Source organism: Lontra canadensis, unplaced genomic scaffold (genome assembly GCF_010015895.1).
Source record: "Lontra canadensis isolate GAN:19392208 unplaced genomic scaffold, GSC_riverotter_1.0 scaffold31, whole genome shotgun sequence".
NCBI classification, from domain to species: Eukaryota; Metazoa; Chordata; class Mammalia; order Carnivora; family Mustelidae; genus Lontra; species Lontra canadensis.
Window position 1 is genome coordinate 5,673,211 of NW_022631025.1, and position 24,099 is coordinate 5,697,309.

The 24,099-nt window shown below is 42.4% G+C and overlaps 1 protein-coding gene across 3 annotated transcripts in view; it reads left to right on the forward strand.

Annotated features, from left to right (window-relative positions):
* Nucleotides 1-24,099, forward strand: part of GLIS3 (GLIS family zinc finger 3) — a 493,142-nt gene that overhangs the window by 192,419 nt on the left and 276,624 nt on the right. For all 3 annotated transcript variants that reach the window (XM_032866527.1, XM_032866526.1, XM_032866528.1), the window contains 2 exons: nt 6,656-6,863; nt 13,440-14,559. In XM_032866527.1, coding sequence (XP_032722418.1) covers nt 6,656-6,863; nt 13,440-14,559 — 1,328 coding nt within the window. The remainder of the gene's footprint in view (nt 1-6,655; nt 6,864-13,439; nt 14,560-24,099) is intronic.

Genomic DNA, 24,099 nt, shown 5'->3' on the forward strand with positions numbered 1-24,099 from the left:
CCGTCTCTGAATGCCTGTTTCTAGGATTCAGTTTCGTGCTTAATCCTACACCGGCCCTTGTCATTATCTGATTGTTCCTAGGTGTGCGTGCTTTGTCTCTACAGATTGTAAGTTCCTTGGGGGCAGGATGCTCTATCAGTGTTCCTTACCTCCCACAGGTCTTGTGCAGTTTTGAGCATTTGTAACATTTGCTGAATTGAAATGCTTTACGCCTGAATAGAAAACCAGTCATGTCATTCTGATTCTCACCATTTGGTGTTCTTAGCCATTTACCCATGCCTTGATGTATTTCAGAGTAACACTCTACACACTCACATATAGTCATTAAGTTGTCACTACTGTATCTCAGCAGTGAAACGTTACCAATTTGACAAAACACGGCATAGCAAGCTGAGTATGTTTAGTATGCAAGAATTTCTTATTTCTAGTTTTAGGGAGGCATATGAATGAAGGCTGGAGAGAATCTAAGAATAAGGTAGAATGGCAATGAGGAAAAAGGGAGGCCTGAAGCCTGGGGCCTATCTAGAGAAGGACAAGTCTATTGTGTGTTGAGGAGAAGGTCTTAGAAAGGGAAGTGTCAGCCTTTGGTCCCTGGTCACTCTGGAGAAAAAAAGGTGCTATAGACAATATCAGAAAGTACCAGAAATAAGTGCTTTAAAATAAAATATAATTAAAACTTACAGTGTATTTATTAAGTGCCAAACCACTAAACATATGGCTTACGTTAGATCTTTTAACCCTCAAAACAACTCATGAGGTGTGCACTAGTATTAATCCCATTTAAAGATCAGGACAATGAGGCACAGAGAGGTTAAGTAACTTGTCTAAGGTCACATGGCCAGTCCATGGTGGAGCTGGGGAGCTCACCCATGCTCATAACTGTTGTGCCTATTTGCACTTGTTTTTTTTTTTTTCCTTTTCTGTTTTTCTACTTTTCTATTTGCATTCAGTGTCCTGATATGCGGTGACTTACTAATCTACCTCAGCATGAGTCTTAAAACCTTTCCTTGAAATGCATGATCCTGGACTTGCTCCACAGGCTGTTCTTGGGATAATTGGTAATATTTGAATATTTGAATAACAATGGTATATTACATGCCATTATTATGTCCTTGCTAAATGTCTTGAATTTGACAATTTTGCCATGGTTTTATGTATTTAGGAGTGAAGGACAGACATCTATGACTTATTCTTAAATGGTTCAACAAATTAGTAATAATACAGTAAGCTTATATAGAAGGGATATGGACAGATAAAGAGGTAAATACAATTTATTAATAGACAAAACAGTTTATTGTCCTGTTCTTGCAACTTTTCTATAGTTTTGAAATTTTTTTAAAGATTTTATATATTTATTAGAGAGAGAGAGAGAGGTAGTGAGAGAGAATACAAGCAGCAGGGAGGGGCAGAGGGAGACGTAGACTTCCCATTGAGCAAGGAGCCCAACTCGGGACTCAATCCCAGGAACCAGAGATCATGACCTGAGCCGAAGGCAGACGCTTAACTGACTGAGCCATCCACGTCCCCCTATAGTTTTGCAATGTTTTAAAGTGAAAGGCTGGGAAGGAAACCCAGATCCTTAGAGGTGGTAAGACATTATACAGTTGGTATATGGTGTATTGGTAGTGTATGGTGGTGCATGTCATATTGGTAGTGTATGGTGGTGAGGCGCGTACTAATATATACTTACTCTTCTAATCCTCCTTAACAACCCTATGAGTTAGGCACTACTACTGTCCCCATTTTAGGGATAGGACACTGAGGCACAGAGACTTTAAAGACACAGCCAGTGAGTTGGGGAGGCAGGACTCAGATCCTGATGTGTATTATTATTTCTGTCTCCATAATACCCTGGATTTGTGTTAGGTTGAACCATAGAGAAATAGCTTTTATTTGGTCATGTTTGAACTACAAGGAAAGCCACCTCCCGTGATCCGCTCTAGCAGCAGGGATCACCTCTTCTTTAAGGAACAGTTGGTTTGGTGTCCATCTTTGTAGCCAGAATAAGGGCTCCATGGGGCCCGAAACTCTGTCCATCTGTCTCCAGGAACTCCTTGGCTTATGGTTGGCCTTTGGTAAGTATCAGTTGAATGAATAGTAACAGCCAAAGAAACTGTGATTAGTTCTCCCAAACTCCCTCCCATGTATATGCCATTTCTGTCCCCTCCTCCCCATATCCGTGTCATTTTTAGAGGAACCAGTGGATAACCACAAACCCTTCTGAGGGATGTAGCCTCAGCAGGGGTAACTGCGACACAAACAACTGTTTGACTTCAAGAGAACACTTTTAACTAATGAAGATGTTAATTAAAAGCATGCCCCTGCTAGGATGACCTCTCAGTTCAGAAACTCAGAAAGGCACTGCATTTGTACTCCCCACCAGCACGCAGTGATCTTGGCTGGAATGTACGTAGTACTCAGAAGGCCATCTACTCGGATCCTGGTTTTAGCAGTAAACACATTTTTAAAAAACATCATGCAGCCTCTAAAAATAAGCTGTATTTCAAAACGAAAACCGGCACATAAGTAGTTGGCACATCTGGTAGACAGAAAAGCTGTATGGTTTGTTTTCAGGGAATGACAAGCCAAGGAACATTCAAACTTGGCCAGTTGAAAACTTTTCTTCTATCTGTGGTGACACCTGGTTTTAAAAAAAGTTGGCTTGAGCCTTGAAGCAGAGAGAATATTGGAAGCGTGTAGAGAATTAAATAGTATCATTTACTATCTTGTTTTGTGCAAAGAATTATAAGGAACTGTTTTCTTCTTCAGGAAAGAGAGTGGAACAAAAAAGCAGCGAGGGCATGAGCAGTGATAGTAAGAGTCCCGACAATAACATCTGACATCTGTTGAGTACCTAGTACATGGTGGAAGGTGTGCTCTAGAGTCCTTCATGTGTCCAATGAATACGAGATGCACAGTAATTTTAAGTGGCAATGTTATTTTTACTCCCACTTTACAGGTGGGAAGGCATACAGATGCTTCAGTAATTGCTGGAGTCACAGGACCAGCACGAGTGCAGGGGGGCGGCCCCAAGACAGGCCATCTCCAGGGCCCAGAGCCCAGAGCCCAGACCCCAGAGCACAGCGTGGTTCTGAGCAGTCTGGTGGTGGCCATTGCATTTGACACTATAAAAACAACATTGGCGTTTGATGGTTGCATTCGGCACCACTGGGTCTTGGTCAAGCTATTCTTTGCCTCCACTTGTGAGACAGATGATGCCATTTTCCAGAACATTCTCACAGCTGGGCCACAAACATTACTTGTTTCCCATAAACTTATAGTTCACCCTCGTGCTTCAAGGGTGCCATTTATGATATCTTTCAGAAGCTGTCATTCCTCTGTGGTTACAGGAGGTTCATGGTGGCTAGTGGATTTGGGATAGGAGGTGGAGGAGCCAAAGCGACAGGGATACTGGGAAAGGGAGGATCAGGGTCTCCGTATTCCAGAGTGGGAAGATCGTCAGAATGTGTGAATCTGGCTAGAGAGTTACACAGGCAGCCTTGGCCAGCATACAGTTCTCGCCCAGGAAGATGGGTTTGTACGGATGTTCCCCATGGGGCTTCATCTTCAGTTCTGATCGAGTTCCAGGTACTGTGGGGGAGCATCAAGGGACTGGCTTAGTTGGAGTTTGTTTTTGAAAACCAGCGCCATTTTAGAAAAACAAACCAGGAGGGTTTCAGTGGAAATAACGTGTGAGTATTTAATATTCATGTACAACTGTCTTTTATTTTCATTCATTCATTAAAATTTTTGTTCATTGATGTATAATTGACATGTAACATTCTAATAGTTTCAGGTGTGCAACATAGTGATTCACTTTTTATAGGCACTGTGAAATGATCAGTACAGTAAGGCCACTGGCCACTGGTCTCCACACACAGTCACACACATTGTTTTCTTTCTCTTTCTCGTGATGAGGACTTTTCAGATTTACTTCCTTAATAACTTGCAGTATGCAATACTGTATTACTAACTACAGTCACTGTGCTGTCCATTACATGCCCAGGACTTAATGTATTTTATAACTGGGAACTGTAGGTCCCCTTGAATGGCCCTCTCCCTGGAGCCACTAATCTGTTCTCTGTATCCACATTCACTCATTCTGAACTTCATCGGCAGACTTGTGTGTGTACGTGGTACAGGCCCTGGGCTAGGTGCCGAGGAAGCAGAGCTGCCTCAGACAAGGTCTTTGTCTTCAAATGTGATAAAACATAAGAGGAGAACGTGGCAGACATGTAAACGTGAGAGTTCCCTAACGGTGCTGAGGCAGATGTGTTATGAGAGATGGGGGCTTGGGGCGCGGACAAAAGGAGGACATGGTCACATCTGCCCAGCTGGCAGTGGGGGAGGGGCAGCCGAAGAGGAGGTGACCTTTGAGTCAAGAGTGTGAAGATGAAGAGGAGCTCAGTAGTTGGACAAGTTAGGGGAAGGGTGTTCCAGGCAGAGAGGAGAGCATGAACAAGATGAGGGTTAAGTGAAAAGTTTCAACAATCATACTTGTATTTAATGATTCTAAGGTGTGCATATTTCCATGTCAAAATATCTCTAAAATCTTGATACCATGCACTAGGTTCATCAGCCGTGCATGTTCTTACCGGCACATAAAAGAATACCAGGCCTTACGATATATGGCAGGCACCTCAGCTTCGAGGAAAGAAAGTATCAGTGTGCTTTGTCATCAGGTGGCATTTCTTAGTTGTGCTGTTCCAGCTGTTAGCATGTATTTGTTTTAAAGGCAGATATAAGTACCTTTTTATTGGGAAGGAATCAGGCATTAAATGACAGACAAGTAGATGATATTGAGTTTGACAAACTACCTGACATCTGATGTTGCTTTTCATAGTGTGGCTGGTAGTGATGGAACGTGGGGAGGCGATTCAAGTGTCTCACATACTGGACTAGACTCCAAGCCATCACATTACCTCTTTCCAAGGTAGAAAAGGGAGTTTGAAAGGCAAATGGCAGGTAGCTTGTTGGAACTTACAAAGATACTAAATTTATGATCATTGCGTAAAAACGTGCCCACTACTTTTGGTGTCAAGATGGAGAACTGAAGGCACAGTGTTCTGTGAGTTATGAAAGCAGAGAGACTATCTATGATTGGTTTCTCAAGGCACAAGAAGATGCATCAGATTGAAGGGGCAGAGAGAGGGGTTGAAGGGCAGGTTCTGAAAAAAAAAAATGTCTGAAAAAAAAAATCGGAGAGAAATTTCTGTTGGAACTAATGATTTTGGCAAGAACCCAAGGAAGAAACTAAGCATCCAGTACCTAAACTTAAACACGCAGGCACCATGAAAATACACCCTACTAGAATCCATTTCTGCGCTGTCATTGAATCCCTGTGTGGCCTTGGGCAAGTGAATTACCACTGGGATTTCCCAGAGGGCTGGACTAAAAAAGCAGGTTCCTGCCAGCTAAAAACTGCAACTCTCTCAGCATTTTTGAGATGTGGTTTCATTGATGAGAGGATGGTGATTGCTCTAAGGTCTTGTTTATCCTTTAGTTCTGTGGGCTCTTGGAAGAGAGTGTTACAAAAGATGACAAAGTCATTTTTTTGGCTATTGATTTAATTTCTGGAAAAACAAAATAGGAACTTATGTCCCCTAGGGCTAAGGAAAGTTACGGTGATGATTTTCCACTTACTTTGATCCCAAATATATCAATGAGAAATATGGGGAATTTGATGAGAAAATTTTAGAGTCTAATTTGTTAAAATCTGACATCATATTTATTTTTGTTTGGAATGGGAACACAGTGTACAGTCACTGAGACTTGACCAGGTAGTTTGCAAAAAATGTTTGAGAAAGGACATCCATATGAAAAGAATGTCTAGAATGATTCAACCAGTATTATTATTATTTTTTTTTTATAAATGAGTCATGGCCGTGTTTGACTTTCTCCTCTATGCTTTTCACTTCTCCGTAATGACACAGATTTTTGTGGGTTTCTTTTTTTTCTTTCTTCTTTGGGTATATACCACATTTTACTACATTTGAAGATTGTTACTAATGAAATGATAAATCTATGTTGAATTTGGTTACCATGCAGCTTTTAGAATAAGTGTTTTATTTATGGCTCTTTCATCCTGTTTTTTTTTTGTTGTTGTTTTTTTTTTTAATGACATCCCAATGACAGTGTATTGGGATGAAGAGGAGATATCAAGATTGAAGATTGAAAAATCTCAGCCAGACTTTATCCCTTTAAAGAGACTTTTTGGAAGGCCAGAATTGGAAGGAAGTAAACCAGTTAAATAAGTGTTATTTGGCCATGTCAACTTTCCTTGGTGGGCAATTCAAGATATTAGCTATTCTAGAAGAAACTTCTAGATATAAGTAATCCCATCTACTTACTACCTTGACTCTTTAGGTAGGGAGATGATAAAATATGATTCTTCATAACTGGTACTTCTACATAGAAGGAGCAAAATGTAAGCACATTTTGTATGAATGGTGATTATCGAAGGGTTTTTATTATAGCAATGGCTTTTTCATTGGAAATACAGAAAGCTTTGGGTATCACTAACACTAAAAATGAAGAAAAAGGTGATCCAAGGACTGTCTTGAAAGAGGAGTCCTGATAGAATTGGGCTCATGTGTGTATTTACTGATTTCTGATGTAAGGGACATGAAAGCTAACCTGATTCATTTGTTTTTAGGGGCTCTTGGCTTTGGGCCTCAGTGCAAGTCCATTGGAAAAGTCAGCTGCAACAATCTAGTGGTCACCAGCAGTCCCATGATGGTTCAGCGACTGGGACCCAATTCACCTCCAGCAAGCCAGGTCTCTACAGCATGCAACCAGATCAGTCCTAGCTTACAGAGGGCAATGAATGCTGCCAGCCTGCATATACCTCCTTCAGATACCAGGTCTCATGTTACTTTTTTTTTCTCCCTTCCTGTGGTATAATCACACCCCACGTGTGTTTTCCCTTCCCTTCCTTAACACATGCATACACAACACACAACACACACACGTACACACACACACACATACCTGCTCCAGCAACTCTTTCAATTTGAGATTTGTAGGGTAACGTGTATAAAAATAAAGTATGTGTCATTATATCCTCTTAATTGGGAAGAATGGCTTCCTCCCAGCTGTCTTGTAGTGTGAGTGTAGTCAATGCCCAGTTTGAGACTTTTGGGACTTTGTGACAAAAGCCCAGTGTGTAAACGTGGCACTTTGGTGAGGCTAGAGAATTGTGATGGGCCATGTACATCTCTTACCTGCTCATTTTCTAGGGTAGGGGTTGCAGTGTCCCCAGGCTGCTTTACCATCTGTTTTGTCTGTCCATCTATCCACCCGGATATCTATTAAGTACCTACTGTCTGCACAATATAATAGTTGAAGTTTAGGGAGATGGTAGAAAAAGTAAAGAGAGAACTCATGAATTTTGAGACTTCATGATGTGTCTGGGAAGACACACTTTCATGCATGAGTTACATAGCATTTCAACATAATGTCTGATTAGGTGCCAGAATAAGGGGGTCCAATAAATGCGGTGTGTCATTCCGTATGGGAGAGAATTGAATGGGAAAGGGAAATCACCCTTTCAGACACATTTTTATATCTCTCAAGGTTGATATTATAGGGGACATAAAACCAAAACACTGTGCAATGTATAAGGTCCATTTCCATGTTTGAAATGAATTATTTCATCTTATAAGTAGCCTTCTTGGGGAAAGAGTTTTTACCTCTTAGTCCTGCCTCTGCTCTAGCTATGCATTTGCAAAGGAATCGGACTCTATGGGCTTCTGCTTCCTCTTCTTGGAGGCTGGCATCTGCTGAGGTGTCTCACAGTTGTGGGGTCCCATGTCTTCTCCTGACCTTTCTCCTCTTCCTCCTGTATCCTTTTCCTTCTTGTATCTCTGCCCTGTCCTCCCAACCACTACTTGAGACTCAGAAATCAGAAAGCATCCTGGATCCTTTTTTTTTTTTTCAATGCCAGTTTTTTCATGAGATGGAAACTTGTTTTTCACCTAAGAATTTTTGTGATGGAAGCTGCTGCTGTCATTTTCCCATTGATGATTATGCCTTGAGGGACTCCTCAGACTTGCTGAGTGTTGCATGTAAAATTAACTGTACTCGGGTGGTAGGTGTCATTGGAAAGCCTTCAGCTTCCTGTCTGTGGCAAGTCCAGCCCATGCCTTGAAGGCAGAGAGTCATAATTAACGGAGAAAGTGGCGGTAGGTAGGGCGTGCGCTCCCCCAGCCACGTGCCTTATGCAATTCCTTTCATGTGTCGGCCAGAGAAGGGTCATTATCTCAATGTTTTCTGGCATATTTGATTCCTTAGCATAATTTTATATCCTTAAAGGACAGCATCTTAAAGATGCACTGACGTGTGTTTTTGTCTGTGTATTCTTTGAGTACTCCTATGGAAATAATTCTTTGGCAGGATGAGCAAAGAAACAGGAGTTGGGAGGTCGGGTGGCTTGGTGAAGTATGGAAATTACTTTTAGCAATCTGGGAAGGTTGCATTTATTTGTGATCCTTAAATTGGTTTGTGTGTTCCATCAGGAGAAAGAAGCGTAGGAGGCAACAGTTCAGCTTAAGGGCATTTTGCTGTCTAAAGATAAAGAGAAGACAGAGAGAGGAATCATCTCTGTGTGTTTTCCACTGGAGACATGCCAGAGGAAGTGGCTTGGGAGGGGGCATGAGCTGTACGCTGTGAGTGATGGCTGTCCTCTAGAAAGCTGTAAGATTTATTGTTTTTTCCTGGTTATCTATGTACTTGTTATTCATTGTAGAAAATATGGAAAGTATGGAAGAGCACGCGGTAGTGGATGGTTGTCACCCTGAACGTTACCACCCATAGGCAACCAGGTGACCGATTTGGATACATTCCCTTCCCGTTACACACAAATGCATTCACAATAAGCACAGGTTTTCCTTTTCACCAAATTGACCTATAATTACTGACATCGTGTTATAATTACCACTTTTTTTAATTTAATAAAAACACCTTCTTCTGTAGTGAAAACCTTCTTCAGTATAGTATAATGGCTTCTTCCTGCCCCAGATTCCATTTTATTAAAAAAAAACCCCTAATTTTTATTTTAAAAATTTAATTTTAAAAATTGCATTTGGAGTTGTCTAGTTGTGTGGCTTTTGCTCTGTATTCCAAATTGCACTGTAGCAAAGATCTACCCACTGATACACTCACCAGTCGTCTGACAGTTCCTGTTTCCTTATTACATACTAGGAACTAGTATGATACCTTTTGGCAATTTGATGTACAAATTGTTACTTTATCTTAATTTGAGTTTTCTTAATTATTGATAATATTGAGTAGTCTCCATAGATTTACTGTTTGTATTTCTTCTTTTGACATCCTTTGACTGTCTCCTAAAGTGCTCACTTTGGAAGAAGCACTCTTCTGTAGCTTCACTGGGTCCTGTTTAATGCGGTGATGCACTGATGCTGTAGGTTTGCCCTTATTAGCTTCCCAGCCATTTCTGACTAGCCCCATTTGATGACACATGCAGACTATACCTTACCTTCTTGAAGATCCAGAAGCCATTCTTGATTTAGGCATTGCCAAAACTCTGTAATACAGAGGCCATGGTATGTATGTACCCTCAAGTGACAAGTACTGATATGATAACATCACACAGTGGTTTCACATACCATACAGTAGAAGTTGGGCAACAGAAGAGATTGGATGCCACTGGCACGGGTTTTGTAGGTTTGGCCATCCTGGTGCTTTCACATATGTTGTGATTCAACCTCTTAGGATCTAATATTCATAAACCAGCTGCAGATATTACCTCTGTTTTATAGATGATGGACCAAGGCAAATGCTTTGCCTAGTGTCACTTAGCTTGTCATTTACAAAGTGCAGGCATCAATCTAATAATGTCATTCTGGATCTCAAAAAACACCACATTTTTCTCTCCTAAACCAGACATTCTTAGAGGTGATTTCTGGTGGTAGACTTTCTTAGGGTTTCCTTTTGGGTTGGAGTAGGCCTGCAAAGCTCAGAGGAGGCCAACGGGGCTGAGAATGGCCTCTGGGACCTCTGGAAGTTCTAATGCTTTACAAAGTCATACTGTCTTCAGATGCAGTGCTACCTCTGGGGGATTTGCCCCCACACAGAGATGAGAACTTGCAGATAGCCTAGGACTAGTCTTTCCTGTGAAAGATAATAGTAGATAATACATATTCTCTTGAGGATCAGTTTGAGGAATTCCATGTGATCCATAAGTGAGTATTTCTTTTGAACGTGGCATTGAACCAAGCAATCAGTCTTGGTCATCATGTCCCTCATGGCGCCATGAGAGTCACTGAGATCTTGCCTCACTAGTCACCTTATCCTGTTTCCCGGACAGTGTAGGAGTTTTTCATATTGGTTGTGCTTGGTTTGAGCTATATCTCTTTCCTTTGCTATAGATCCAAATTAACCAGTCACTAGAAATAACATCCTTGGGAGCAGATGAACATACGGAAATGGAGATAGTCTTGTCTGTTTGTCCGTCTCTTTCCCAGAGGCCTGGCATGTGCAGCAGCAGGGGCTGTAGGAGAGAGTCCCTGGGAACTTTTAAGTCATTCAGCACATTGTCACAGAGAGAGAGTAGAAAACATGGGTTCTAAGCACAGCTTGTGTGACTTCAGTCTGTTAAACAGGCAGAGCATTATGGATCACATTTGGGGTGTGATGTGGGGAGAACAACACAGGACCTATGGGATCTAGTGAGGTGACAGCCTGTCCAGGGTGTGTGTGTGTGGGAGGGTGTCAGTGGGGGGAAGTCACAGAACCTCAGTTCTATTCTCTGTAGAGGTTATTTTAAAAATTGATTTTCCTTACCTCACTGTGTGTATCGCTGTGTCAAATGCGATCACGTGTATGGAAAATGCCTTATAAGCTACAAATGATGGCTGTTTGTCATTATATTGATTATTCACCTTCACTTAATAAACAATTTTTGGAAACTTATTATATTTCTCATACTCTGGTGGGTACCATGGAGATAAAAACAATCCCTTCTGTTGAAGGGCTTTGAATTTCTCTCAGGAAGATCACACAGATGCCAGCAGTGTGCTGCATTTGAGGCACAGTACTGACAGTACACACCTGCTTTGGAAAGAGGATGCTTCTGAGACCTGGTGTATGTGGGGAAGGTTTTAGTGATTAGAACTTCGAAAGATGGAAAGTTGGGGGTCATAGCACACAAGGGAGATCGTGGCTGGGCAAAGGCCATTTGTTGGAAGTTATGGTCGTGTTAGATGTTTGAGAGTTCTCTCTTCATATTATTGCTGTCATGAAGAGAAGATAGGATTTACTTTCTGAAAGTGTATGGTAACTGTCTTAGAAGACACATGTCTGAGGAGTTACGGGAACGTGTCAGTGTGGGGTTATGATCAGATTTAAATCAAGCCATAGTTAGATGTAATTGGGGAAAAATAAGAAATATCTCTCAACAATAGAACAGATGAACATGTTGCACTCTAGGCTGCCCTCAAACTAAATAATATAATTTCACATGCAGAGTATATGCAGGCGGATAGAATACTTTCTGCCTGAAATTCACCACTCAAAAATCTGAAATGCTCCAGTATGACAGTGGCCGGACAAATGTACCGTTTGGGAACGTTCTATAAACCTTCTCAACCTCAGGGTGTAAAGCAAAGTCAGTTGTCTCTGCCTCATATATGACACGACTACTGATTTGGCTTGGGTCAGAAAGCAATTCCTAAATCTCCCTGGGGAAGGGACCAAAAGGCCCTTGACATCCAATCACCAGGAGCCTTCAGCTGAGCTCTGCAGGGACGGCTGCCTGCTGTGGGTGTGCTGGGAAAATAATTGGAAATATCCACAGGGAATTAAAAAACAGATGGTTCAGGAACCACTTTGGGGCTTGCAAAACGACCTCAGCCCTAATATAAGAATGGGGACAGTGACAAATCTGTGTCAAGGGCAACTGGACGTAAATTCTTGCTGTGTTTGTCATTGGTAAACATTACTTCACTCGGTGGAAACATCAGATTGGTAATGGTGTTATCTATCCCCTTATACTGTGCATTTGAGAGTTGAGATGTTTTCTGAAATCTTGTGCTTATAGGAAACAGTGTTCCCGACTTCCATTTTGTGAGAGGGAGTAAGAGGAACAGATGGGACAAGAATGGTTCTCTTTTCCCCCATTCCCTTGCAACAGGTTTCTGAATAACAGCTGGAGGGAGTGAATGAGTTCATTCCTGGGAAGATAGACATTCTGTTTAGTATTTTGTTTTGGTTAATTAATTAATTTATTTTTTGGTTGGAAAAAAAGATCTCTGTAGAAAGCCAGTGCAGGTACATATGGGTAAACTGGGTTTTTCTGATCCACACCATGTCTGAGTTGGGAAATGGAGCGAATGATAGCTAGCCTTTTTGTGACAGATTTACATCCAAGGGATGTAGCTTTTCCTTTCAGTGATTTTTAAGGCAATGACGTCATAGTAAAGCAAGGTGAGTTTTAAAGTGTTCAGACTACATCACAGGCCATTTTGATGTGCAAGTAAATCTTGGGTATGCAGGTAAATGTGGGACATGCTTTGTACAGGGTATGGAGAACAGGAGACAAATCACTGCAAAAGTGAACTCCTGAAAGGGAAAGATCTCTTCTTGGTCCAGAGCTGTTCTGATTCAGTGCAAGAACACGAGGAAAACCCCAGACTAGCAAGTGTAATTAAACCCTGCAATGCCCAAACATATTATGCCCCATATGCCTTGATCTCAGGCTGTCATTCTCTTCTGTATCATAGCTCTCTTTCGTATGTATTTTTTCATTTCCTGGGGTGATTTGATGCTATGACTGAGTGCTGACTGAGTTACTATCTTTCAAAGAAATCTTTAGAATTCCTTATCATCAGTGAAATGAAGTTGTGAATTTATTACTGGATCCCCTAGATGACCCTTTGACTTGGAGGATGTACTTTTTTTCAAATTAAGCATTGGTTTATGTTTTACTTAACTGAATAGATTTTGCTCAAAGGCTGAAGCTCTGTTTAGACTTGTAGCCCCTGCAATGCCTATTCGTGATACGCTGTATACCATAAGCACTTACTAAATACTTGCTTATTCACTTTGCCATGACGGGCGTTGATAATTACTCCCCGGTCTCTAATTCTTCCCCCTCAACGTTAAAAAAAGATATTTAAAAATAAAGCAAGGACTATTTATTATCATTAAAGTATTAAGATTATTTATAACAATAGATCTTTTGTTTTATTATTCCAGTGAGCATTAGCCCTATTGTCCCTCTTGGTAAAATGTTATTTACCTGGAACTAAAAGCCTTGGGTTTTATCTTAGCCAAAGAATGTGTGTTTAGCCGAGAATGTAATTAGGGGAAATACTTAAGGGATTGTCAATGCAGTGTTCTTTTAGCTCTTAAGCAATCCATATCCTGCTAAAATGTTTGTCTTTTTTTCTTTCTCCCCCTCCCTCTGGCTGCTGTTCCAGGTCCCTTATTTCTCGTGAGTCTTTAGCGTCCACGACTTTGAGTCTGACAGAAAGTCAGTCAGCCTTGAGTGTGAAGCAAGAGTGGTCTCATGGCTACAGGGCTCTCCCGTCGCTGTCCTCCAACTACAGCTCCCAGAACGGCATTGATCTAGGGGACCTCATTAGCCTTCCTCCTGGGACAGCCATGTCCAGCAATAGCATCTCTAACTCGTTGCCGTCCTACCTTTTCAGCATGGAAACCAGCCATTCTCCTTACCCTAGTCCCCGGCACTCATCGGCCAGGTCCCACTCAGCCCGCTCCAAGAAGAGAGCGCTGTCTTTGTCCCCACTGTCCGATGGCATTGGGATAGACTTCAATACCATCATCCGCACGTCGCCCACGTCATTGGTTGCCTACATCAATGGGTCGAGGGCCTCTCCGGCCAACATGTCCCCCCAGCCCGAGGTCTATGGACACTTCCTGGGGGTGCGTGGTAGCTGCATCCCCCAGCCGTGCTCGGTGCCAAGCAGCCAGAAGGGCGTGCGGGTGGCCAGCGGTGGCCTGGCTCTCCCGGCCTACGATGAGGACAGTGTGCTGGAGTATGAGCGCATGCAGCAGCTGGAGCACGGAGGCCTCCAGCCAGGGCTGGTCAACAACATGGTGGTGCAGCACGGCCTGCCCAACCCCGACAGCCAGCCAGGGGGCCTGCTGAAGACGGAGCGCCTGGATGATTTCCCGGGCGGCGCCCTGGATCTGCCCCATGAACCCCCTCTGCCTCCTCTGCCCCCACCTCCCCAGGGCCCACCGCCCCCCTACCACTCTCACCCCCATCTGCACCACCAGGAGCTGGTAGCCCGTGGCCAGCCTCTGGCCCTTCCCCAGGCTGCCTTGGAGGAAGACGGGGAGATGGAGGACATTGGGGGCAAACACTGCTGTCGCTGGATCGATTGCAGCGCCTTGTACGACCAGCAGGAGGAACTGGTGCGGCACATCGAGAAGGTTCACATAGACCAGCGCAAAGGTGAAGACTTCACTTGCTTCTGGGCCGGCTGTCCTCGAAGGTACAAGCCGTTCAACGCCCGGTATAAACTGCTCATCCACATGCGAGTCCACTCCGGGGAGAAGCCCAACAAGTGCACGGTGAGTCTCCCGCTAACGTTCACAGGCTTCGGCGAGGTGCATGGCATCTTCCAGACTTGGCCACGAATCAGGGGACATTTTCTTCTTTTATGAGATTTGGATACTAGGGGTTCTAGGTATCCCTGAAATTTGGCTTCTTTTTAGCCCCAGGGCAGGAGAGATTTCTTTAATTTTTGGTGGCAGGGTCCCGCTCCACTTCTAGATTCCCTTCTGCAAATGTACACGAGCCATGCCATCAGGGGAGGCTGATCTGCCACACTGTCCAGAATCTTGGAGAATCCACGTGTGCCAGGCGCCAACTTGAAGTTGCTGAAAGGTGCAGGGCCGAGGGACACACTGCACTCGCAGCAAGTCTAAGCTTTTTTCCAAAGCAAATATTCAGGGATTTTTCCTTCCCTCCAATAATTGGGCGAGTATTGGGTTTGGAGGAGGGACAGTTCTGATATTTGGGAAGGAACTCACACTTAGCAACTTGGCTGGTAAAAATGTTGCTGCATACACCCACACGCTTGTACACCACACACTCTGGGGTTGTAAGACTAGTTAATGATTTATAGGCAGCATAAAAACACCCAGGGGATCCCACAGCGGCAGGATCTCACAGGATCTCACCAAATTTTAAGGAGAGAAAATTTGGTGGGAAAGTTTAAGGAGAATGAACCGAGAAGGGACTGTGCCTTGGGTGTTGAAGGAAGTGGGCAAGGTGTCCCTTTCTCCCCTGCCTCCCCTTTTCACAACATGGATCCTGGAACTTGCCTCTGTTTCTTGGCAAAATTTGCTATTTCTGAATAATAGGGCTGCTAAATGATTTTGCAATCATTTCACACCTAACAGAAACCCTCAGGGTTTACAAGCAGGACATCACCCTTGGGATCACAGGGCAGCTTTGCACAATCTCTGACAGTTCGCTTAGCTCTGGGAAGAAGATGAGCATGTGTTTTATATTACTTTAGATGGACAGGAACATTGCTTTCAGAGTTAAAATCTGAGAATTGTAAGTACTCCCTGGATATTGAATATGCTACAGATCACTGAATGTGTGAAACATATAAATCATTTTGCAAAGGGACTTAGGTGGTGGTCCCCCAGCCAGAGTCCCTTCTTACTCTAGTATGTCTTGACAAAGAATCTGGGCCATGTTTATGTTTGACTATAGATCGGCCAAGTTGTCTGATTTATGTAAAAGCAGAACAAACAGGTTGATAGCTGTAATGTGGGTATTGGAAACACTTTTTCACTATCCAGTAGGTATTTCTGAAAGACTTTTCAGAATTTCTGGTGGAACGAAATTGCATTTCTTGCCGTTACCTTGTACCCCATATTGTGATTTTTCTTAAGGAAAAGCAGAAGCTGGTATATTGTGAGGATGCCAGGTTATATCACTGAAGAGAATAATTACATTTCAGACGGCAAAACCTTTCTCTGTCAGTAAGGTTCTGCATTAAAAATGCCAGAAAGAGACAAGCAATAGAAGGCAATTCCATTTTGGAACACACCGGTCCATTGCAGGCAGGAAAGACGTTCAGTCTCTGAGGGAAAACAGTCCAACCTTTTAGTTCTGACTAATCCTGGCTGAAAATAGTTTGCTGGATTTGGCTTTACTGAAATAAACATAAAGGCCTGAATTATCCAAAACATATTTTTTGCATTGCAAAATTAATTTTCGTGCAATAGGATTTCCCCATTTTCCCACTGTTCCCAGACTTTGCAATGGCATATAACTTTATAAAGTTGACTTTTGCTAAAGTGCAGGAGGACTATTAAAAATAGAAATATTTTAGTGAAAGAATAAGCCAAGAGGTGATTATTTGCAGGGCTCTGCTTGGCTTTGCATTGCATTATCTAGAATGGGTATGGGAGGTGATTTCTTTCTTTCCTAGTCTGCCTCCTTCCCACTTCTGGATGGAACCTGTAAAATTCAGATTGCTGGATATAACAGCATATCAAATCTAGACCTGCAAGGCGTTAAGTGATACATGTTATAGTGCAAATGTATTTATACAAAACAGGGTTTCTTAGGAGCTGACTAATGCTGCAGTTCTAGTCTTGGGACTGTATGTTTTTCGCAGGAAGACATCCATTTTCATAAAAAGCCCACATAGTGAGAGCATTATGTCTTCTAAAACTGTTGCGTTGCCACATGGTGTCTGCTTGGTTTGTGGGGTTAGAGCTAAGAGGCGACGTGCAATTGTGCTGTGAGGGGTTAGCAGCCCCCACGTTGTAGTCCCCGGGAAGAAGACACTGTACTTGACGTAGATGCCTATCTGAAAAGACGCACTTTCTGCCTTTTGCAAAACCGATCTTTACACTCTTGGAATCCAGACACAAAGCATTGCTAAAACGGAAATATTTCATCTCCCGCTGCTTTAAAATCTGATGGTAGTTGATGCAAAGCTCAGGATCACTGCCGAGTGAAATTCCCACATTCATCTCTTGGAGACACGAAGTGATCTTTGGTTTCTGTGGCTGTGTCACATGCAGCAGAGGCTCAGGGCACTCAGATTATAGGACCCCATACGCTTTTGTTTCACGTGTATTTCACTGCTATTAATTTTCTGTGAGCCATTGTTAGAGTTAGCCTCCACTTTCACTCACTTAGCTTATTGGCCCAAGAAAGATGTGATGACCCAGTTGTGTTTGGTGACCATGACTACAGGCAGCACAATGTGCTTCTGGAAGCCCTGGTGGAGGAAGGGTGTGTGAGAGGCCCGCTCAGCGACAGCCTGCTTACGGTACAAGACTAGCGCTGTCCCATCTCAGACCAGCGTCTGCTCCCTCAACGCGCTGTTGGGTCCCCTGCAGGGAGAGCGCCTTCTCATCATCTGTGCTGGTGACGCTTCGGCCTCACCCAGGATGCTGGGATCCGGATCGCTCAGGATTCTGGGTGTCAGAACTGGGGGAGGATTGCTAATTTATTATTTGGGTCACTTACTGGAAGAAGAGCATGGTTTCTTTTCTCTTTCCCACCCAACAACCCCGCCCTTCTGTACATCTCATTCTTACTCTTCTGCAGAGAGCCAGACCAGCTGCTCTCTTTCCAGGCCTGGCCCCGCTGACAGAGATATTCCCAGCCAGTGGCAGGGGCCTGGAGAAGTAAAGGCCTCGGCAGGCAGACAGACAGACCTCAGTTAAGTCAGAAACTGGGATACGGCAGTATTCTGTTCGAAATACCTGTGCGCACTCGCGGCCGTCTACGAACTAAAGCAATTTCGAGCTGCCGAATCATTTTGTTTAGTCCTTCCCGAGCTTAGACCAACCCCAACACTGAGGAGTCTCAGAAGTAACCAACTTCTGAGTACGGCTGTGCTAAATTCTATTACGTTTTTCTGAGATGATAAGGGTTCAAATACTCAAGTCAGAACGAGTCGTGGAACCTCAGATTTTGATTCTCAAACTCTGGTTTCGTGGTCCTAAAAGGGTAGCATAAAGTATAACCCCAAATTATTGCTACATACTAACCATCCCGAGCAGTATCCGTAGTAATGGTCCCAGTAGAGCGCACAAGGAGAATGTTTTTACCGTAGGTCTCTGTAGCCATCAAGTTGAAGAGTGTGTAACGCCTGGGTAGCATTCCCAGAAGGTGTGTTCTGCATGAGATCAGGCCCACTGTGTCTGCCAGTACTTCTCCTGAGAGAGCCTATCTGATGGGAGCAGAGTGAGCAGAGGGACAGGGTTCTGTTGCCAGCATCAGAAACACGGATGGCTTGCCTTCGCGCACAATAGAAAGCAGTTGTGTTGGGAGGTTAGGGAGTGTTAATAAGGGAATTAGGGGGAATGCGGGTCACCACTTAAATTTTGCTTATTTTTCCTGGATGAATTTTATCCAATAGCAAAAAGGAATTTTGCAAGACTTTTACCCACCCACAGATTTTCACGAAAATGTCACTGACCAAAGACAGCTTTGAATTTTGTATGAATTGACTCATTTCTCCACAGGCATTTTGCCTGGCAAAATCCAGAGTATTTGCTTTGGCTAGAAGATTGGGCAGTTTGCTTTTTAAGTAACATTGGATTATGGAATACAAGAAAATAAATACAGAGCTGGGGCCATGTCCCCATTCCTCTTTTATGGCCTGATTTATGGGATTATGGGCCAGTGTTAACCATGGAAGACATTTCTTAAGGAAAAGTAAATTCATTGTAAACTGTGGAAGAAGTTTTTAAAATCACATCCTTCATTTTGTTATTTTGATAAGACTTGGCATTGATGTGGTGACCACAGTTATATGACCAGAAGAGACCTTAGGAAAATAATATCTAAGTATAACTATTAGTTACCACTCTACAACCTTCAAATTGGCAACAATTAATAAATTCTCATAATGTCAAGTATTGGTGAGGATACAGAGAGTGAGGAATGGTTTAACATTGCTGAGAGTAAACTGGTGTAACCACTTTGGAAAACAATTTGGGAACATCTAGTAAAGATGAAAATGAGCATATCTAACAAAACCCTGTCCATGTGTCTACAGTAGGGAAATTCTTGTATATAGTAGTGGGGCCACATGTAAAAAGATGCTTATTGTATCTCTGTTTCTAAAAATAAATAAATAAATAAAAGTAAATAACTGCCCATAGATGAGGTAAATTGATAAACCATGGTTTATCCATAATGAAATATTATAAAGGACATTAAAATTAATGAACTATAAATCTCTATCTCTATAGATGGACAGATGGGTAGATAAAATATCAACGTGACTACAACTCAGAAAACAACTGAAAAAACGAATGAAAAAATTAAATTCAAAAAGGATATATACAGTATAATACAATTTATATATATTCATACACACACACACTAAGCAATATTATATAGTTGTTACAGATACATAATTACTTGGTTAGACAGTAAACCGTGGGCAGGATAATTAGTAACCTTTGAAGAGTAGATACTTATTAGAGAGGACAGAAGTAAGAAGAAATGGGAAGGTTATTTTGCCTAATCTTTTTTCCAAGAGTGAGAAAACTGAAACAAATATGGCAAAATATTAATTTCTTTTTAGCTTGATGGTGGTAATAGAGGTGTCATGGGAATCTTAAAATATTTTCTGTGTGGTGCTGCCGGTTTGAAATATTTTATAACTGTAAGTATAGATTTTTACCTAAAAGTAAAAGAAAATCAATGAGTATAACACTCCCCCTCCCTCTTATACATAACTTTTTTTTTTTTTTTTAAGAGAACAAAGCCTGGAGAAATTAAGTGATTTTTCTTAGACTAGTCAGTTGTTGGGCTGTTGCCTACTGAGCATGTGCAAGGCAGTGCTTCTCAACCTTGGCTGACATTGGAATTGCCTGAAAACTCTATAAAGGACCCATACCTGCATCTCACCCCGAGTCTGTGATGTAATAGGTCTGGGGTGCAGCTTCCTGGGTGATTTTAATGCGAAGCCAAGGGTTAGAACTGGCACTTTAAAAGCTTCCGTGTTCTGACCTTGAACCCTAAGTAAGTGAAAGTCTCCTCTGTCCTTTCAGTTAAGGTGTGGGGAGTCAGTGTTTTGTAGTGAGTACGTCTTCATTATCTCCAATGTCCTGACAATGATTAGGGTAATTTCGTGTTCCCTTGGAATAAAATTCAAAGACAAGAAAGAAGATAACTGAGCAACTTTGGTGACGGCAGAAGGCTTTCAACCAAGGGTCCTCTTTCTCTACAGTCAATAGTCAAAGGTTGGGATGGGGCTGTGCTGAGCAACGTATGTCGTCGCCACCTCCTCACCACCCGGAGTTAAAAGTGGAACTGACAAATCTGTCACGTTGTTCCCATTTTTCAAAGTAACGTAGAGTGTTCTGTCTTCCAAATACAACGCAGCCTTTCTGCTTTTAATATAAAATGATCTTCAAAACATTTTTGCTACCAGGGATATTTCTGAAGAGTTGGTAAATTACCAAAATATTGAATTTTCCCTTTTATCAAATCTGCCTGATGTGATTAAATAAATAAAATTAACATTAATATCCTCTTTGTCTCTTGAGGCTGAAACACCACCAGCGAAACATCTGGTAAGGATCAGAGAGAGTGTAGCTTCCAAGTGTGATCCCATGAGGCATCATTCTGTCAAATAGTTAATGCAAGCTCAATAATTTAAAAATAAAAATACAACTAAATTGCAAGTTTTTTTTTCCCCCAATGATTTTACATAAGGAAGAGATACTGGCATATTTATCTGTGTATATACATGTTCAACATACTGTAGACGTATATATGTCACCATAAATTACAAAGCCTTTAGTACAGGTAAATGCAAACTACAGAAATTCTCATCAGATGGGGCATTGACCGCAGTCTGTAAGGCGTCTGTCAAATCGAATTTCACATCCCAAAACACAGGTTAGAAGCCTTCCATTTGGTAGTGGTTTAATTTTATTTCCCTTTAGAAGGCATTTAATCCATTTTACCTGGAGAGCTGGCCTTTCACGAACTTTGTCCTGAAAATAAATTTGTAGCAGATTTGGGCAGACGTTTCGAAGCAAATCGTGGTTTCTATTTCTTTGCCCTGCGATTCCAGGATTAATGAAAAACAACAGATAATGAGACGAATCCTAAGAGATTAAGCATTTGGAGGCTTTATCCTCGTTCAGCAAAATCATTAACTACATGACGGTTAATGTTCCTTTTAGTTCATATTTGTTTTGTGGTTTTTCTCTAATTCCATACCCTGAAATAATGTTTTTAAAATTAGAAAGAGTCATGTAAATCTTTGCATGAACGAGCTGATTAGGGGAATGTGTTTCCAACCTTTTGAGATTTGCTCACATGTAGATTTTAAAGTGCGTTTTTCTTCGTTTATTCAGATCGCATCAGTATAAAATTACTTTGGCAATTTATTAGAAACGTCTTTTGTGACCTTTGGAATATTTCTTGATTACCTTTGGTTGTGTTGACATCTTTGAGTCCAGACAGAATCTGAGTGTGTGGAGTGAAAGACCAAACACATTTATTTTTCCAAAAAAGAGGTAGTCTGAGTCTCTTTGATCTTTCAGAAGTGTTTTCTTCAAGCTCTGGGGAGAATGATGTGGAAAAGAGATGTTTATTTTTCTTTCCATGCAGATTTATTAGTTTTTACTATAATTACGGAGTTGGGGCTTCTAGACTATCAATAAGACAATGAATGTTCCCACCCCAGGCATCGGATGTGTGGCTGGCGAGCACAGGGTCTGGGTGGGGAGGCTAGGCTTCCCATCTGCTCAGACTGTGGGCAGCCTTATCCAGAGGAGAGTTGGGCTGGGTTAATAGGTGTCATCACTCATCGGGGAGGTTGATGTGCATAGGAATTTGGTGAGAAAACGAATGAGACCCTGCGTGTTCTTGCTTTACAGTATTTCCTTTTATTTTCTTGGGCCACAGATACTGGACTTGAGTAGGGAGAATGACTAATCCTTGTGAGGGATAATTTTAAAGAAAAAATAAAAAAAAAAAACAGTTAAGGGGAGCCTGGGTGGGTCAGTCGGTTAAGCCACTGCCTTCAGTTCAGGCCATGATCCCGGCGTCCTGGGATCGAGCCCCACATCAGCTCCCTGCTCAGTGGGGCATCTGCTTCTCCATCTCCAGCTTCTCTCCACCCCCCCACCACCATGCTCTCTTTCTCTTTCTCAAATAAAATCTTTAAAAAATAAAAATTAAAAAAAAGTTAATTTGCTACATTGTTGAAAAATCAGAAAATAAGATGACTGGCTGTGGGCAGACAGGGGTAGTGGGTATGAGCCATTACACCATGCTCCAAACTTGAGGTGTTGGTGTAATTAATTTATTATTTAAGTAGGGACACTTTTGAGACTTTTGAAAGGGGTTCTGTGTCACCGGGCTATCCGTGTTTACCAGGCTGGTCCTGGGAAGGCCAAGGGGTATAGCTTGTCCTCCCCAAAGAGTGTACGCACTGATGTGTCCACCCAGTCAACGCATGTTCATTCATTCATTTGGTCCCTTAGTATGAGCCATGTGCCATGCCCTGTCCTGGGAGCTGGGGCTTATAGAAATAAATGAGACATTTTCTTGAGGAGCTTACAGTCTTCTGGAGTTGATATATAAATAGTTAATTTACACAAGAGTGAAACAAGGGCTTTGTAAGAGGTCTGTGCAAATTGTTTTCATGTGGAAACAGGGGAAGAAGCTTCCAACTGTGTTGAGTCTGGGCAGGCTTCTTGGAGAGGTGACTGCGTCTTGAAAGAAGACAGCAGTTCTCACAGAGAAAGGGAAGGAGGCCGTTCAAGTGGAGGACCACAGTATGTGCTGACACATGAAAAGAGCCGAGGGGGAGAAACAGTTCCCAAGTAGGTACATGGTCCAACACTAGGCAGGAGAGGGAAGGGAGGCTGGCAATCCACCTTGGACCAACAGCAAAGGACCTTTACTATCAAATAAGAATAGTGTTTTGAAAATTAGAATCCCAAACTTAGCTAATTCCAAGGCAAATCAAGTTAATACAAAGACAGAATCTCAGGAGGCAGCGTCACTGAGGTAGCAAGCGCTGTGCTTTCGTGCTTGGGAAATGTAATGGTGCCTTCCCCCGAACCACCTCACTGTCTCTTCAGGTTGAGTATTTAATACCTCGTCAGACTGTATCTCTCGGCCTCTACCACATGAAACACAGAGTCTTCTGAGGCCAGGTAATCAGCCAGGGAAACACATAAGTGAAGACAAGCATGAAAGCATTTTCTGTGGAGAACTTTAAAGGAAAAAAATTCTAAATCTGGGAGACCCTGCATCTAGACCAAAGCTATTGGATCAGTTGTGTTGAATGATTAAGATGTGGACAGAGGCCACATACATTATCCTGTGTATGAGTAGCCTTCCATTAGTTAAATATTTCCTTTTTATAATCTGTAAAGAGAGTGGAGTACTGTTAAACAGAACTCTGGATGGGTGTTCATTATGCTGAGCCTGTCAGCCCTTTCAAGACGTTGCCCCCACGCTAAGATTTACTTTGGAATTGTTTTCTGTTCAGACTGAATTAATGCAGAGCAGAGCTAAATGTTTGGGATGGTTAGAGGAGTACAAATTAAATCAGTTGTCACCAAAATGGCATCCATTCCCAGAGGTGGTAGCTGGAACGCTGTGGAGCCAAGAGCCTCTACAGGGTGGGGAAGACAGTGCAAGGAGAGACTCATCTTTTGTTTACTTGAGCTTCCTACTCTAGCAGCAATCACCTACTTTGGGGATTGAGCCTTCCAAGGTTGGGCATTTGCTTGTGTGACCAGAGAGCACAACCTAGAGCCAACCACTAGCAGCATAAGGTGTCTAGAGGGTTCCCGATGGGGCATCTGATTGTTCTTGCTCTCAAAACTTACCAGGCAGGGTCTCAGGAGTCTCTCTCCAGAATAATTTCTTTTCTGTGTTACTTGAAAGCACTTTAATGTTTAAGTTGGGGTGTGGCTATTGGGCCTGGCAATCTCTGCCCTTTAATGAGAAATGCGGCTACTTCTGAACTCTTTCTCTTCTACTATTCCTTTCTCCCATGCCCAGTCACAGCTTCTAGAATGAAAAGATCAAATGGCACTTTGTTAGCCAAGAGAATAGACTTGGGAGTGGGGGATGAGTTTCAG